General features: G+C 43.5%; 1 protein-coding gene and 1 long non-coding RNA gene across 3 annotated transcripts in view; one reads left to right on the plus strand and one right to left on the minus strand.

Moving 5' to 3' along the window:
* LOC115095951 overlaps positions 1-4,799 on the plus strand; it is a 34,221-nt gene extending 29,422 nt beyond the window's left edge. Inside the window, exon 4 of the long non-coding RNA XR_003857918.1 lies at positions 4,723-4,799. This is a non-coding gene — a long non-coding RNA (uncharacterized LOC115095951). The remainder of the gene's footprint in view (positions 1-4,722) is intronic.
* COL17A1 (collagen type XVII alpha 1 chain) overlaps positions 1-16,069 on the minus strand; it is a 135,257-nt gene that overhangs the window by 68,633 nt on the left and 50,555 nt on the right. For both annotated transcript variants that reach the window (XM_029610329.1, XM_029610328.1), the window contains exons 17-28: positions 15,766-15,915; positions 14,299-14,565; positions 11,895-11,933; positions 11,708-11,734; positions 10,002-10,028; positions 8,026-8,088; positions 6,505-6,609; positions 5,579-5,641; positions 3,462-3,497; positions 2,004-2,057; positions 1,583-1,618; positions 1,224-1,259 (exon numbers count right to left, since the gene is read on the minus strand). In XM_029610329.1, coding sequence (XP_029466189.1) covers positions 1,224-1,259; positions 1,583-1,618; positions 2,004-2,057; positions 3,462-3,497; positions 5,579-5,641; positions 6,505-6,609; positions 8,026-8,088; positions 10,002-10,028; positions 11,708-11,734; positions 11,895-11,933; positions 14,299-14,565; positions 15,766-15,915 — 903 coding nt within the window. The remainder of the gene's footprint in view (positions 1-1,223; positions 1,260-1,582; positions 1,619-2,003; positions 2,058-3,461; positions 3,498-5,578; positions 5,642-6,504; positions 6,610-8,025; positions 8,089-10,001; positions 10,029-11,707; positions 11,735-11,894; positions 11,934-14,298; positions 14,566-15,765; positions 15,916-16,069) is intronic.

Here is a 16,069-nt window from a genome sequence, read left to right on the forward strand (position 1 = left end):
TCGATGAAATTCAAATTTGTCTCTATTTTTTCACATTGGAGAAATTCCTTCTCTGTCCCTCCCAACTTCTCCCCTTGAAACTATGTAAAGATTGAGCTGGCACCCCACACAGACCTAACTGGACTTGTCCTAGACCTTCCAGCCCCAAATACTTTTACAGATCATTAAAATAGCAACAGAGAATATCTAACACCTAAATCATTTCTGGAGGTCCCGTCCTCAAGAGCCCAAGTTTCAAAATTGTCCATAATACACCATTTGCGTGCATAAGTGTGTGCATAGTTTGCTGGTATTTTATGAACTGTGTGTCGGGAGCTGCAGAGTTTATAAATACTACGTATTTCTGCCCGAAAGTACACACTTTCAGCACGCGCACATATTTGTAAAGCAGGAACGCGCGTGCGTTCTCTACCCATTGTACATAAATGCGGGTGTATACTGTGCGCATGTAACAACTGCAACAATTTGTGTGCAATAACCTAGAATTAGACATTTGGGGCAGGGATTTTGTGCACCTACTCCACTTCCATGTGTGCTGCAACTCATCAGTTCACCATTACCTCCACCAGTTCACCTCCACCCTCCTGCACATCCCTCTGAGCCCCCACCAGTTCACCCAGACCACCCACCCAGAAACTGCAAACAAAAGACAATTTAATTGGAGTGAGTTAGCCGGCAGACGTAAAGGTGCACGGACAGGTTCAGTAATACATGCGCGTGTACTACCTACAAAATAGCAACTTGGGCATGCACTTTCCAGTCCTGCCCCAAAGTGCTTCCAATCGGCCCCTTTTCTCCTTTTAACATTTGCAAGCCTGTACTCTAGAGGCTTCTAAAACAGGACAGGCAGGCGCACGTGCTGCTGCTGACAGGCCCAAGCGCTAATTTTAAACAGGCAGCCCCCACATCACTCTTTAACAATTACTTCCCTCGTGCTTTGGTTGATCGTTTATGCCAGTGGCTCTCTAACCTGCCCGATTCACCCTGCAGCCAGTCAGGTTTTCAGGATCTCCACAGTGAAGGTGCATGAGGGAGATTTCTATATATTGTGTATGTTCATTGTGGAGATCCTGGAAATCCGACTGGTTGGGGGGGGGGGGGGCAATCGGACGAGTTTGGGGAGCATGAGCTTAAGGTCCGGGCTGGCGGGCATGCTGCATGTGCTGCATGTGCTGATTTTATCACAGTCTCCCAACAAAAAGTGAGATATTACATATACTCACCTGTCAGACCTCGAGAACCTTTGTCTCCCTGGTCACCTTTAACAAAACACAGAAATTAATCTCTCCACTAATACCGGCATGGCGACTTTTGTAAAACCGATTCTTTAATTAATATTAATTTTGCCCCACTGGCTTTATTCTGAGATGTTGTGGTGATGTGTTACTGTTTATGTGCAGATTGCCGCTTTGGATTACGTGGAAAGAACGGTCTCTTTCTGCAATTACGTCATGAAATCCCATCTACTGCAGAAAGTGAATGATTGCGCACGAAGCAGAAAGGGCCGTAAAGGTGGCGAGGGCGATGGACTTCCTTTCCTTTCAGTATTTGCAATGGGCGTCATCATGAGGCTAATGCTTACCTTTCGGTCCAGGTGCTCCCAAGGCTCCCTTATCGCCTGAAAGACAAACACAAGGTCACCTGCATACAAAGCACTGCAAAGCAAGATTAGCCCGATTCCCTTCATGAATGGAAGAAGCCAACTGGGCTCCATCAAAGTTACATGACAAAGAGAGAGAGAGAGAAAAGCCCAAAATTAAAAACCAAGGAGGGAGGTAGAAACATATCAGGGCTGAACTCAAACTCGAAATGCAATTCAAAATGATAGATTTTAATAATAATTACAAAGGAAAAAGCCCAACCCCTAATCTCCCTTTTCTTGGTGCCATGGCATCCATCTGCTTTCCTTCACAGGCTTCTTTTGGTAATATCAGGTCCCTCGTACCTACGATACAGCCCCCCCAGAACTACTGACTGAGCCTGGGGTGATCCCAACGTCTTACCTTTAGGGCCTGAAAGACCTGGCTCCCCTCTGAAACCTTGAATGCCAGGAGTACCTGCGGAGCAAAGGAGACTAAGGTTAAATATTTCACCGCTGCAGAAACCGGCCAGCTAAGGTTAACTTCAGAAGCATTAAGTCTTCACGCAAGAGAACCTCTAACACAAAATTTCTAACACAAAGTGTTTGACAGTGTTGTAGGGTTGATTCAATACTCAGCCATATCCATCTAAGTAATTTAGCAGGATTTACATATCCAGCTATGTTACAAGGGACATTCAGTGGCATGGCTATGCCGCTGAATACCTGCGCACAAATCGCTACTTAGCTGGATAAGTTATATCCGGATAAGTTAGACCAGCTCTATGGCTGGTCTAACTTATCCGATTAACTTAACTGGATTAGAGTGAATAAGTTAACCGGATAAGTAGCGCTGCCCTGATCCACCCCCTGCTCACCCATTTTTTATGTGGATAAAAGATAGCCAGATAAGTGACTTATCCAGCTATCTAGAGGCTGCTGAATATACCCGGATATTCAGCCAGATAAGTCCTACTTATCGGGCTCTCGAGTGCTGAACGTGCTTACTTTATGCTGCCCGGTATCAGCTCTGGCAGGTGGACTGTAAACAATCAGAAACCGGAAGATTTCTACTTATGGAAGTAGAAATCTGAACTATTATAAAAGAGTTTGCAATAAATGTCTGATTGGGTAATGCTGAGCGTCAACTGTTATATCATGGTGAGCATTGGGAAGTCAAGCTGAGCAGTAGAAAGAGACTGCCCAGGCCCCCCAACCCATCCCTCAGGGGGAGGCTGAAGGCCAGTTAGAACAGTCTCTCGGGGAAAAGCAAGTCAGCTTTTATTATCGCTCCGATTGTTTTTTTTCCAGACCATCTTATGATGTAAAAGTACATTCACAGTATACCTTTGCCTCTGAGCATTATGAACACAAGGACGCCTAATGCCAGGCAAGTGCTGGGCTGCTGCTTGTGACTGATGACTGAGGGCCGCCATTTTCCCTCTCCCCCACAGGAGGCTGCCTGCAGCTATAACGGCCTCATACGCAGTCACCTGACCCCTCCATGTCAACCACAAAAAGAAGCCCAGCTGAAGTTTTAATGAATAAATTGTTAACCGTCAAATGATGGCCATTTAGATTAGTTAATAATAAAATAGTTTCTGGCTTCCTGGCTTCTTATGCCAGTGCAGACAGGTGTCAGACTCTTGGTCTTCAAGGGCCACAAGCAGAGCTGTTTTTTTGGATATTTGCAAGCAATACTCAGGTGAGGTGCCTTCATCCAGCGGCTCCAGGGCAATGGTTAATTATTGTATCTCGGCCATCTTGAAAGCCAGGCCTGCGCTGCGGCCCTTAAGGACCAGCATTCCACAGCCCTGCCTTCAACGAAATGAGACGGGCCCTAACCCCCACTCATACGAGTCCAGAAGAAAATGAAGCTTACCTGAAGGGCCTGGTGATCCGGAAGAGCCAATGCTACCTGCACAGGAAAATATGACACAATCAGATGTGAGGAACTGCAGAAGGACCTTGTCAGATCAGGGAACCGGGCATCTTAGGGGCAGATAACATTTAATGTGGACAAACGCAAAGTGATGCAGATAGTGAAAAGTAATCCTAACCACAGGCACACGACGCTGGGCTCCGCACTAGGAGTCGTCACCACCCAGGAAAAGACCCTGCAGTCATTTTTAACTCCTTAGACTGTGAGCCCTCTGGGGACAGGGAGATACCTGCAGGGCCTGAAAGTAATCCTCTTTGCCTGAAAGGGTGGAATATAAATCAAAGAAGGAAATAAAAGAAAGAAAGAAACGTGCGGTGGCAATCAAAACAGCAAATAGAATGATCTGGAATGATCCGAAAAGGACGAGAGATTGAAATCAGAGAATGGTGCGCCTGCACCTCGAGCGCTGTGTGCAGTTCTGGTCGCCCCCTTTTAAAAAAAGGAACAGCGGAACCGGAAAAGGTGCAGAGAAGGGCAACCAAAATGATAGAAAGGCTAAGCAGGTTATGGCTTTTCAGCGTGGAGACGAGACAACCGAGAGGGATATAACAGAGGTTTATAAAAGCAATGAGTGGAGTGGAACAGGTAAGTAGGGAGCGGTTATTTGCCCTTTCAAATAGTACTAAGGCTAGGGAACCGTCCATGAAACTAATAAGCAGCGCATTTAAAGCAAACCGGAGAAAGGATTTTTCCACTCAGTGCACAGTCAAACTGTGGAGTTTATTACTGGAGGATGTGGTGAACCTATCTAGCATAGTTAGGTTTAAGAGAGGCTTGGATAAGTCCCTAGGAAAACAAAAATCCATAAACAATTATTTGCTAGGCTGATTTGGGAAAGCCGCCACAAGAAACAGTTCTAACCTTTGCTTAATACCTCCTAATGACCTGGACTGGCCACTATGGAAGACAGGATGGGCCGTTTGGTCTTCTTCTGCCATCATTTCTATGTTTCTATGTCTATCTATGTTTCTAAGGATGCCGAGTTCAATGGACTTTTGGTCTGAGCCAACATGGCATTTCTTATGTCTTCATGAGTGGCATTTAAGAAAAGGTATTACATTCAGAAGGAGATAAAAGGTAGATACATATGGGCAGATTTAATGCAAGGATGAGAACATGGGAAGATACGTGAATATGAAGAAAAGCTATTGTGACATAAGGCATTCTTGATGCAAAATCCATCATTTTTTTTATATTGCAGGGTAACTTTTCAGAGACGTAGACACCTTTTACATAGGTGAAAATAGAGTTATTCTGCCAATGTCAACAGTAATAGGGTAAGTGGATTTTTTGCTACTAGAAAGTGTTTGTACATTTGGCCACATAGAAAGCAGTTTTCTGGAATTTATTCTGGAGGCATTTTCAGAAACTTCATGCATGCATTACATTTCCTCCCAAAGTATGCACATTGTAGGCAAGCTGCTAAAAGCGTCTAACGTACACCATCATTTGAAATGTATAAGTGTGCACACGTACTTTAATCCTCATAACAATCAGATTTTCAAACACAATGTACGAAGTTACCTTATGCTGGGAAATCAACTTATTTTAAATGAGCTTAAAAATGCACACCTGCTTTTGTGGTTAGGCGTCCTACTGAATGTTTATCCTTATATGTCTATGGCCTTGACCACATGATATAAAGTTTTGGAACACACATTTCCCTCTAAACTAGTACTCACTACCTTAAGCTGTGAACAAGAAGACATAGGATAAGCACAGAGGTTCCTTACTTGTGAGGATGTGAGGGGTAAAGCCTGAGATCAAATAGGCTTCACAGTGCTGCAACTTGGAGAACGGACAGACCAGATGGCCTTTGCCATCTTTTCATGTCGTAATACTTTATTTTATTTTATTTTATTTTATTCTCTTCCTAGTCTTTTTTTTTTTTTTAACCACTCATATCAAAAAGCCCAGAGCGGTTTACAACACAATTTCAAACAACAACAACAACAATTGCATTGGCTGTTTCTATGTAAGAAAGAGTTTGTTGAACCAGTGCTTTGAGTCATTCAGGGTTTGCTTGTGATTATCGTAATCGACTTTGCATTATTTACCTTTAGGGCCAATGGAACCTGGTACACCCGGTGGTCCTGGAAGGCCTGGGTCTCCTGAAGAGCCTGCAAAGTGCACCAAGACAGGAAGCCATTACTCCGCGCGGCAACGCGTCTCTTTCTTCACGACGCTCTTTCCCAACAGAAACGTCAAGGGGTCAGCTAAGGCCCGGGGGAGGCTGCTCCTCACGGAGCCACTTGGGCTGACGACCTCAGGACGACGAGTTCCCTGGATTTAGTTTTAACAGGGATTCACAGCCCTAACCACCCTTTTACTGTTTTATTTACTGCATGGCTGCCGCATTTTGATTACTCCCAAAGCACCAAGTTACGGAGGCACTCAATCAGTGCTCTGCAGATGGTTCGCTCATTGTTTCCACTTCAGAACAACAAGGAAAAAAAAAAAATGTGAACGAGGCAACTGTAAATAAAATAAAGCAAAGCCTCCCCATTCTGCTTAGCTTTATGAATCACTTTAATGACCGAGGATGGCGGGGAAATGACTTGTTGATGATACCGAGTCTCTCTCGTCAAGAGACATAATTTAGTCAGTAATTAAGGCACAACAGACTCTTGAATATCATGAAAAATCCCCTGCACCAGAAGCAAGCAATGAGGAGCCTGAAACATCTGAGGGCCTCTCATAACTCCCAAGGTTATCAAATTATAAAACATTAAATCACCCATCTTCTTGTTATTAAATGACTTCATTGTAAAAAAAAAAAAAAATCAATCATTTCTCTGCTGGAGGCAAAGTGATGCTGGTGATGTGCGAGAAACATCGGCAATTAATTAGCCATGCGCCAGCTGCAGAAATGACTGGTCTTCGTTTTCCCGAGCAGATCGGAATTTGTGGTCGCCCGGTTCTGGTAGCTTTATCAAAACGTTTTCTAACGGGGGGGGAAATGGATGAAGGGAGACCCTCTTACCTCTGTCTCCCTTCTCCCCAAATCCGGAAGGTCCAGGCTCTCCCCGAGGCCCGGGTGGACCCTCTCGTCCTCTTTGTCCCATGGGTCCTTCCATACCAGTGTCACCTAAGAAAAAAAACCAAACAAAACTAAAAAAAACACGCAGGGCTATTTCCTTCCTGCGGTGCTTGCCCATCCGACATCTATTACAATTAATTCCATCTTCTTCAACATTAAGGTACCAGGGCAGCATGGTACCATGCGATATCCATCCGCCAGCCTTTGGTGCAACCCTAGGATTCAGGCAAACAAATTTCTCGTTTCCAGAGACCCCGTGGATCAGCAGCAGAGGACCTTCAGCTGTCTGCTTACACCGCTACAGTTGTCTCACTGCTTCAGGCCTGTGGCCAGTGCTTTAAGAGATCCACTGACAAGAGACTAGTTGCACGCAATTAGTTGCCTGTGTGGCTAACATTTGTTGACCTTTGTTTCTTGTGTGGCTAGTGTAACTGATTACTGTTCTGTCTGACAAATCAAACATATAATGAATCTATTTTCTGTTTAGAAACATCGTCTACTTTTAATTACTTTTTCTGGAAGGACCCCCTAATTTACTGTGATTTCAGGCAGCTGTTAGATATAAAAATAATCTGTGAGTAAACTGGTTTAATTAAGTCTCAAAACAGAGCATTCTTGTACTTCTTTATAGTGTTTCAGGAAAGAAGCAGTAGGGGTTATGCAGTTGTAATTAATTAGTAAAACTCTTAAATTAAATTAGCTTGCTAAACTACATTAAATTAGTTTGCTCTTTGAGTAACGTGTAACTGTAATTAGTTACCTTAACAAAAAATTACTTTTACCACATTCTCTGTGACTGTATCCAATGGGATCAATTTTCAGGGGGATCCAGCCAAAGGGGGACATTTCCACCTGCTGAGTAGCTAAATTGAAAAGTGGGCGGCCCCAGGGGAGAGGAAGGGAGCAGTCTCTCTCTTATTTTCAAAACCCGGGCGCAGCTATAGCTAAGTTCAGCAGGCGCCAGATGGAAGCCTGGGGTCCACTGGCTACGTTGCGGGTCCTCAAATCAGCTTCGGAGAGCTGGCTAAAAACATAACCGGCTACCCTACGCGCTCTGCCCTGCGCCGAAAGTCTACCCCGATGGACCCAAAGTGGGCACTTCTGGGGTGCCCGCTTTGGGTTCATCCTAGGCCCAGGGCGGCTGACCCTGGGCCTAGGAGCCATGTGAAGACAGCGGCATTACAAGGCAAGCATGGAAGGCAGTGCAACACGGGACTTATTGATGAGCTCGGCTTTAATCCAGGCCTTGCTCCGTGGGTAACTGCCTCCAGCCCCATCTACAGCTCATCCCGTGTCTGGAGAGGAATCCCCTCCTTGCCTGATGATTGCTCCAGTGTGAATTGTCTTGTTTAATCCAGTTCTTGAGTGATGAGGCTAGCTCTGGCCACCCCTGCCCATCCCCCAGGCACCTTTTAATGAGCACTGAATGAGGTAAATGCAGTGAAACTGGCTTGGTCCCCTTACCTGTGCTGCCTTTCTGTCCTTTAGGTCCTTCTGGGCCTGTGTGACCGATGAGGCCTGGAGGACCTGTAGCAAACCAAGACAATGCCCAAGAAACTAAATTATTTTACTGCACCCGACACCTGTTGGTACAGCACAGGGTGGGGCTTAAGGTAAATAGGCAGGAAAGGGGATTGGAAGGTGCTGGTGTTTTCAATTAAAGGAGGTAAAAAAATAATTATTATATATATATATATATATATATATATATATATATATATATATATATATATATATCTTGGTGAGAGTGTGCACGGCACGCACATGTGTCATGAGATACGGTGTTGCTCTCCTTGATCATGAGAGAAACCCTGTGGCAGACGCTTCAGGTAAAATAATGAAGGAGGAGATAACGAGGGCCAAAATCATATCCCACAATGAGCTGCTGCACGGCCGTTAGGGATGTGCTATCATTTTAAATATGACACGAAAAAAACAACGAAATTAGCTGCATCATTTTGCGTTTGCTTCCCCATCCGAAGTGGCACCAAAAGCCATCCAAAATTCCGGTTTTTTTGTGTTTTGGCGCGCTCCCCGAGACCTCAGCAGCCTGCTTCTGCGATGAGGATCTTTCATTACGGATAAACAGAGAGAGCCCCTTAACTGGGCGCAGGCCTCACAGAGGAATGTTTGCCCCATCTTTCCTGGCAAGCAGCGTTTAGCTACTGACAGTGAGAGACTGGAGCAGAGAGGTAATAAAAAAGCAAAGGAAAAAGGGAGGCGGATTTGTGGGTCAGCACTGAGAATAAATGGATATGGGGGACCAGGTACCTTTCAGACTCATAGGATATGATTATGGTCACCTCTGGTCTACCCTACAATCACTAGGAAGAAAGAGGGAGGCAGGGGGGGAGAAAATGTATAACTACTTGAACATTCATACTACTGTATGTATATGTCGTCGGGGGTGAAACCGTGTAAGAACCCCTGGCGATGTTAGTTGCCTACTTTATATCTGTTCAATAAAAATTGTTTTACACAAATAAATGGAAAGGCTTTGACTTCTCAGTTGCTCTGACATCGTTAATGTGTAATGTGTCTGAATGCGGGTGCGCTCTGTCTCTCCCGGATATCTCACACACACACACATGCATACATCAGCTTACATGAATATAAGGATATGTGAAAAGCAAAGCGTTCGTTGCGCAAATTTTGCAGAATGGATACAAAACTGATGTGCAGAGACTTTAATGGGAGAATTTCTGAGCGAAAGGCAAAAAAAAAAAAAAAAAGCAACAATTCTGTAATTGTACAGTATTAAAAAAACAAAAAACAGGGGGAGGGAGGGGACTAGGGATGATTACCAGCTCAGGGGATTTCACTCCCTAGGTCAGGCCGAGGCTAGGGATGCTGTGGCAGCAGCAAATCCCACTTTCTCCTGGGGGGGGGGGGGGAGAGGGGGAGTTTGCAAATGCAATGAAGCAGGAGAATTCTCAATTTTTCTGTTTTTTTTCAGTTTTAAATCAAGTTTTTCCCATTAAATGCATAGAAAAAATGCAGATGGAATAGGCACTTTGTGCATAGTTTTCTGCGATGCTGAGAAGGTCACTGGTTCTTGCTTTTACTGTGAATATATGATTGCGTCTCTCTAGCCACAGCCACATATTGCTCTAGCAGAGCCTGGCAACCTTAGCTACCTCTTGCTAGCCTTTGATGTTCCAAAGGGTTTTTCCAATTTTGTGCCTATGGCAAGAATGCTTAGCACATCTTGTAAGCCCATGTCGATGAATTTTTCAAGATAGCACAGTAAGCAACAGAAGCCATTCATAGTATTAACCAACTCCAGCTATGGCCGCCCTGGGGAATCCCTCCGGAAAGGTGCTGCACTTTAAGAATTTCATCCTCATCTTTCATCTTATCCCTTAGCAGCATGGCAACCTTATCCAATCCATCAAATTCCTGCAAAAAGCTGGTGAAGTACCCTACTGAGACTTGCTTACCTGGCGATCCCGGGAGCCCTCGATCTCCTGTTTTAAGAAAGGATTAAAAACACATTCATCATTTCTTTTCCAGAAAACCAGTGCCTTGCATTATCCCCCACAACTTTATCCCTTTCTCATTTATTATGCTTCAATTAGCACTTTGTGATGTTAGTGAGTAATTAAATCTGCTGGTGCCCACACTATACAATTAAGCAGATTATGCTCAAGAAACTTTGCTGGGATGCCTTGGAAGTAGGTGGTGAATTTATTTCTATAACCTGTAGAGGGCACTGTGGGTTTTTAATCTTGTTACACTTCTCAGGCATAGAGCTGCTCTTGAAGACTAAGGACATGGTGCTCTGCAAGATACGGGGAAAGCAATTTGGAACCCGATTTTTTCCATGGATAAAACGCTTTTTACCTGCATAAATTGGCTTTTTCAAATTGACCATCCTCGATGTGGATAGGTAAAAGGACCATGCATTATTGGGGACATTCCTGAGGGCGTGTTTAGGTCAGGAAGGAGGAAAATAATGCAACTTAGATCGCATTTTGTTTTTCAAATCTACCCAGGTTATTTTCCTTTCGAGTTTTCCACGCACAAAAAGCTGACGCAAATCCTGTGGCAACTTTGTACCCATGGCGATAATGAAAGAAAACCACACACGCCATTTGTTTTTATTATTGGTGTGAATTCCATGGGTAAAAAAAAAAAATTACCCATGGTATTTGCATCTATGCGAGCAGTTTGATTATTATCCCCTAAGGAAAAAAGACTTTCCAAAACTCTAGGCGGCTAATTTTCGGAGTTAACTGGCCAGATCTGAGCTTTTGAAACATTAACCCCATAGAGCGGCTAAGTATATCCACCTAAGTTTACTAGGCAGCTATATTAAGCCATTTAAAATGTGGGTGTTCCCAAAATTATGGTTGGGTTAAGGGCATTTCGCTGAAACATTGCCTAAAGATAGACAGCTTTAACGAAGCCAGTTTTCTTGTTGCTGAATGGTTTAATGAATATTCACCCCTAAGAGCATTCATGTTCCTCTCAGGAGATAGTGGAATTTAACATACCCTGGAATTGGGCAAACATATAAAAAGGAAGCTACACTGATACCTCCAGAGTAGTGATAAGACTTCCTCTGGTTGCCCTTGCTTTATTTTGACAGATTTTAAATCTCAGCAGCAGGTCATAGTGTTTTGGTTCTAATACCTGGTCATGGTAGCATGTGTTATTCTAAAGGAAGGAAACGCATAGCAACGGCAAGAGCATTTGGACTGTTCTGTCAGATTGGCAAGGGCCCAGCAGAATTCAGGACTCTTAAATTCACTGAGCTGTGCCATGCCAAATTTGTTTTTTAAAATCCTTCAGTGGAAATGAGCTAGCAGGTGGGTACTTTGAAGAATATTGACCTTGATTGACCTTTTTTTTTTTTTTTTTTTTTTTTTTTCTCCTCATCCAAACAATGTGACTGAAATAAAATTCTTGGAGCTGTCTAAGGTATGGTAGAATGGTACCTGGTCACATGCAATGCTTGGCTTATGCATCACATTGTTTGCATTTTAAAATTAGTAACATTTTAAGGAAATAGTGGAAACAATAGGAAGTGCTTCAGAATTGCCAAACTAGAATATGGCTAGAAATTCCTGAAATTGCACAAATTGTCGTGTTAATAAAGTTGAAAGTTTTGAATCTGCATCTCAACCTTCTGACTCATGCTCACCTTTAGAACCTTGGATTCCCATATCCCCTGAGAAAGAAGAGAGAAGAGTTAGCTTGTCCTGATCATGCTTGTTTAATTACCTATTGCACTGATTTGTTGGGGGTCTGCAGAAAACTTGCAAAGGAAATATCTATATTTCAAAGATGGCGATTCCAAGGGAGAACATGCAAATGAATCATCTGCTCACCTTTCTGCCCGGGTTCTCCTCTTTCTCCCCTGAAATAGCCTGAAATCAAAAAGTAAAAATATTTAGCAGACTTTTACATTTAAGTCAACTTCCCTGCCCTCCCAACACTTCCTCTGTTTTCTGCAAGGGAGAAATAGTGCCTCATGTCTTAACTGCAAGCAAAGCAATATCTTTACATATCAGCTATGCGATCTCTTTCATGACAGCAGAGCAATGCAAACACATTGTTGTCTCCTAAAGTCACTGTTTAGAACATGGCAAATTTTCCTGCTTTGCTGGAGAAAACCAACCAAATCCGATGTGGATTCACCATGGATTTGCCAATGTGCCGGAATCTGCATTGAATCCACCTTCTGTGGAGCCCAGAAATAGAGGCGAATCGGCTTGCACTCTGCTTGATGGTCGGTGCATGCGGTTTTACCCGCGAATGGGTGCACATTACTCTCCAAGCAGCAATGCACGCACAAACCACCTTAAAACTGTGCAGAAAAATTAGTGCTCCCTCACTCAAATACTATGCTAATGAAGGCCCCGATGCAGAGAGATGTGTAGGCTTAACTCCTTGTTCCTGAACTCTGGAACTGTAACTCCTGGCCAGAGCTGGAGTAAAGTTACCGGGACTGGTCTTACTCCTTGGGGGCTCAACCTGATGTTCTCAGTGCGGGGGTCCTGTACTCAGAATTTATTCACATAGAACATGATTTTCTGCACAGACAATATGCTTCGTATGCCTCTGTTTTGTGTTTTACGTGTATAAATCTTGTTCTATACACATAAGTCACTATTTGTGCACACAAAATATGTTTTCTGTGCAGAAGTCATATTTCATCAGGCCGACGTTCTATTGTGTACTGAGCCTAGCTCACAGGCGAGTGAGCTCCTGGATTTGTGTTTTGGACGCGCTAGGCTGACACCCGATGTCCAAAACGTACAGTCCAAACTAGTGCATAGCTAATATCGCTCATCACATGTAAATGCATATAGATGAAGCTATTAGCTATTACCCCCTTGATGCTAAAAAAAAATCACCGTGCACCCAATACGCATGTTTTAACACGGAAAACGTGATGCCAGTCCCAGGGCTGGCATTAACCCTTTGTGCGCTCCGAGCCATCTAACCCCCCCACAAAGCCACAATAAAGCCCCAAATACTGCTTTTCTGTAGTTCGTTCTACTTAGTATCATCCCAGGAACCATAGGAAGCAGCATGAAAAAGAAAACATTTTGTCGCCAGTCAGGTTAGGGAAAAAGATGCCCATTAACTGAGCGCACAGCCACTTCCCCTGGGCACCCGATGCCCTAGTGTATCCTTTTTAGCATGACCCGTCATTTAAATAGTGCATCTCGCACTCAGGAGAGGTGGCTGTGCGCGCATTAGCAGAGCGGGCGCTCAATCACGAGCGCCCGTTTTACGCGAGCCGATATGGCATCAGCCTGCGAGTGTGCTAGGCAAGTCTTCTATGCACAGTTTCAGGTTAGCATGTTTTGTTTTAACTCTCCGTGCATTAGCATACCATTAACTTACTGCATTGGGACTTAACTCCATTTTTACTGTGTGAAAAAAAAATTTACCTCACATTTTTTTGTTTTAACTCAAATATTACATCGGGCCCTTTGGGAGTTAGCCAGATAAACCTTGCAATTTAAAATTCACTCCCCACTGGTATCCCAATTCATCCTCCTACTACTCACTGGCTACATTTTGTTGGGGAATATCACAGCCTGCCCAAAATTTAGCCAGACAACAAAATTCCCAGGGCTGGTCAGTGCCGATATTCATCACTGGTGAGCCACAATTACCCAGGTAACACTGATTGATCAAATAGCAGGCCAAATGTTAACCTGACAACTCTTATTTGGGTTGAACATCTGGATAATGTTCACCAGTCTCACAGTATTTTTTTTTTAAGTTTGCTAGGCTTATTCGAGAAACCTGTGGACCTCTTGCAAGTTACCAAACTAATTCCCAAATTTTTCTTTTGTCCCACTTATTATGACAGCGCTCATCAAGCTTACTCCATTTATCCAACAGCAACTGCTGACTTCTAAACCAGCACAGATGCTGCCCTGCCTACAAATGACACATATCTGAATTTCTTCTGTGCATTAAGAGCAGCAGTAAATGGATACACACTTTGGGATTGACTTTCTACTTATGACCTGGACTGGCCACTGTCGGAGACCATGCTTGATGGACCTTTAGCCTGGCTCAGCATGGCACCTCTTCTGTTCTTAAATAAATATCTGTCTGTCTATCATAGCTGTAAAGTCATTAGATTCAGAATCATTTGGTTGCTAATTTTATAGTATCCATTTCTTTCCCTTTAGCCCTGAGCCCTTCCTCAATCTATGTCCTGCATAAGACATGTGAGCTCTTGTTACTCAGTCCAATAATCCTCTTCACCTTGATCTCTCTCTGACTGCATTCTGTTCCTTATATACAGCCACAGACTGTCTCGGGCTTGTTGGTCCCAAAGTGCATCTGAGCTGGTGCCTACGGATCCAGTGTTGGCTCCAGCTCCCGCTCCAGCTCCAATTCCAACTCCGAGCTCATTAGCATTTCGGTATCTTGCAATCTCTGCATTGTCAATGTCCAGCGAGGTTAAACGACTGGTGCGACTTGTGCTTTCCAGCTTCTCCACCCGAGATTTCAGCGCCTTCACCTCCTCCGCTATCATAAATAAGAGAAAGTCAAGGTTGAGGGATAGGCTGCGTTTACTTTATACATGCACTTATTGCAAAGAACGGGAACAGCTGCTCATTCACAAATTGGTATTCTCTGAATACCTTTGAGAACGGCTTTGTGCTATTTCCACATTTCTCGAGTATTTTATTTATTTATTATTTATTTATTTAATGTGTTTTGTATACCGTCATTCGGTTTCGCCATCAGAACGGTTTGCAGATTCGTGAGACAAGTATAAATAGATATCATCGTAGCAAATTGTCATGTGTTTATTTCATACAGCAAGATTATTCCAAACAAAAGTTGTTATTATTGTTATAACAGTCATGTGGTTTAGGGATTATGGAGTATGGAGTATCCAAACAGCACTTTCTGTCTATCTCAGAATTCATTGTAAATGTGAGATGGTCACCCATACAGGATGACAATGACCCTTCCAAACATGCTGTTCACCTCCACAGACACCAACAGAATCACCCTTCCAAATAGTGCTATTATTATTCAAAGCCAAATAAATGTCACACGTTAATGCTTTGACAGGTTTAAGGTATGCTCCCTGAGCCACCATGAGCAGAGTCCGTAACTTCAGCATACTTACGTCATAAGCACATTGAGAAGCTTAAAGATAAACCATGGGGTTACCATATTTCATGGAATGTTTGACAGAACTTGATAAGAATTTTCAAAGGAATTTACGTGCTAAATAGCAATTTCTACATAATTTTAGAGGGAGGGCAGTCTGAAGACTGCCCTCCCTCCAAAAAGGCCTGAATTCTACAGAGGCGTTTTTGGGTTCCTGTTTACATCAGGGGAAGAAAAGAACTTGCATAGATTTCATTTTCAGCTGTGTGTGTTATTTTCCATAGCAAAAGTACTCCCGCAGAAAGCAGCTGCAAACATCCGCCAGAACTTTACTCATGACAAGTTTCAAAGTGAACTACCTATGCTGTTATGTCTGGTTTATGGCAGATTTCAATCACTTGGTCTTATATATTTGTTAAGAATTTTCCACTATTGCACATAAAATCTTAATAGAATCCTCGGAGACACATGATTATTGGACCTAAAAAATATGTACAATTACTTAGCTTTTGTCAAAGTTGACCATCCCCCGGCAGTGGTCCAGTGTTTCGAAATAACCATTTCTTCATCAGGGGTAGCATAGGTTGCCCAGAATGTTCTTACCTAAAGCAATGAGTCCAAAGAGCAGTCCAAGAAGCAGCAACCAGGCCAGGAGCAAACCCAAGAGCCATTTCCACCAACTACAACAGGAGCCACAAGGACACCACGCTGGAGCGGCCCCTATTCCACCGCCTCCATCGTCTTTATGGATTTCTGAAGCAGAACAGAAAAGGAAAACGGCGAGGTTCATTTGTTTTTAGTCCTATCTTTGAGGGAGAATTCCTCTTACTACACAGAACGACACCAAAACGTTTTAATTGGGCAGGAATGCGATATGGCACAATGAGGATTTTAATCTCAGTTCTCA

Source organism: Rhinatrema bivittatum, chromosome 7 (genome assembly GCF_901001135.1).
Source record: "Rhinatrema bivittatum chromosome 7, aRhiBiv1.1, whole genome shotgun sequence".
Lineage (NCBI taxonomy): Eukaryota > Metazoa > Chordata > Amphibia > Gymnophiona > Rhinatrematidae > Rhinatrema > Rhinatrema bivittatum.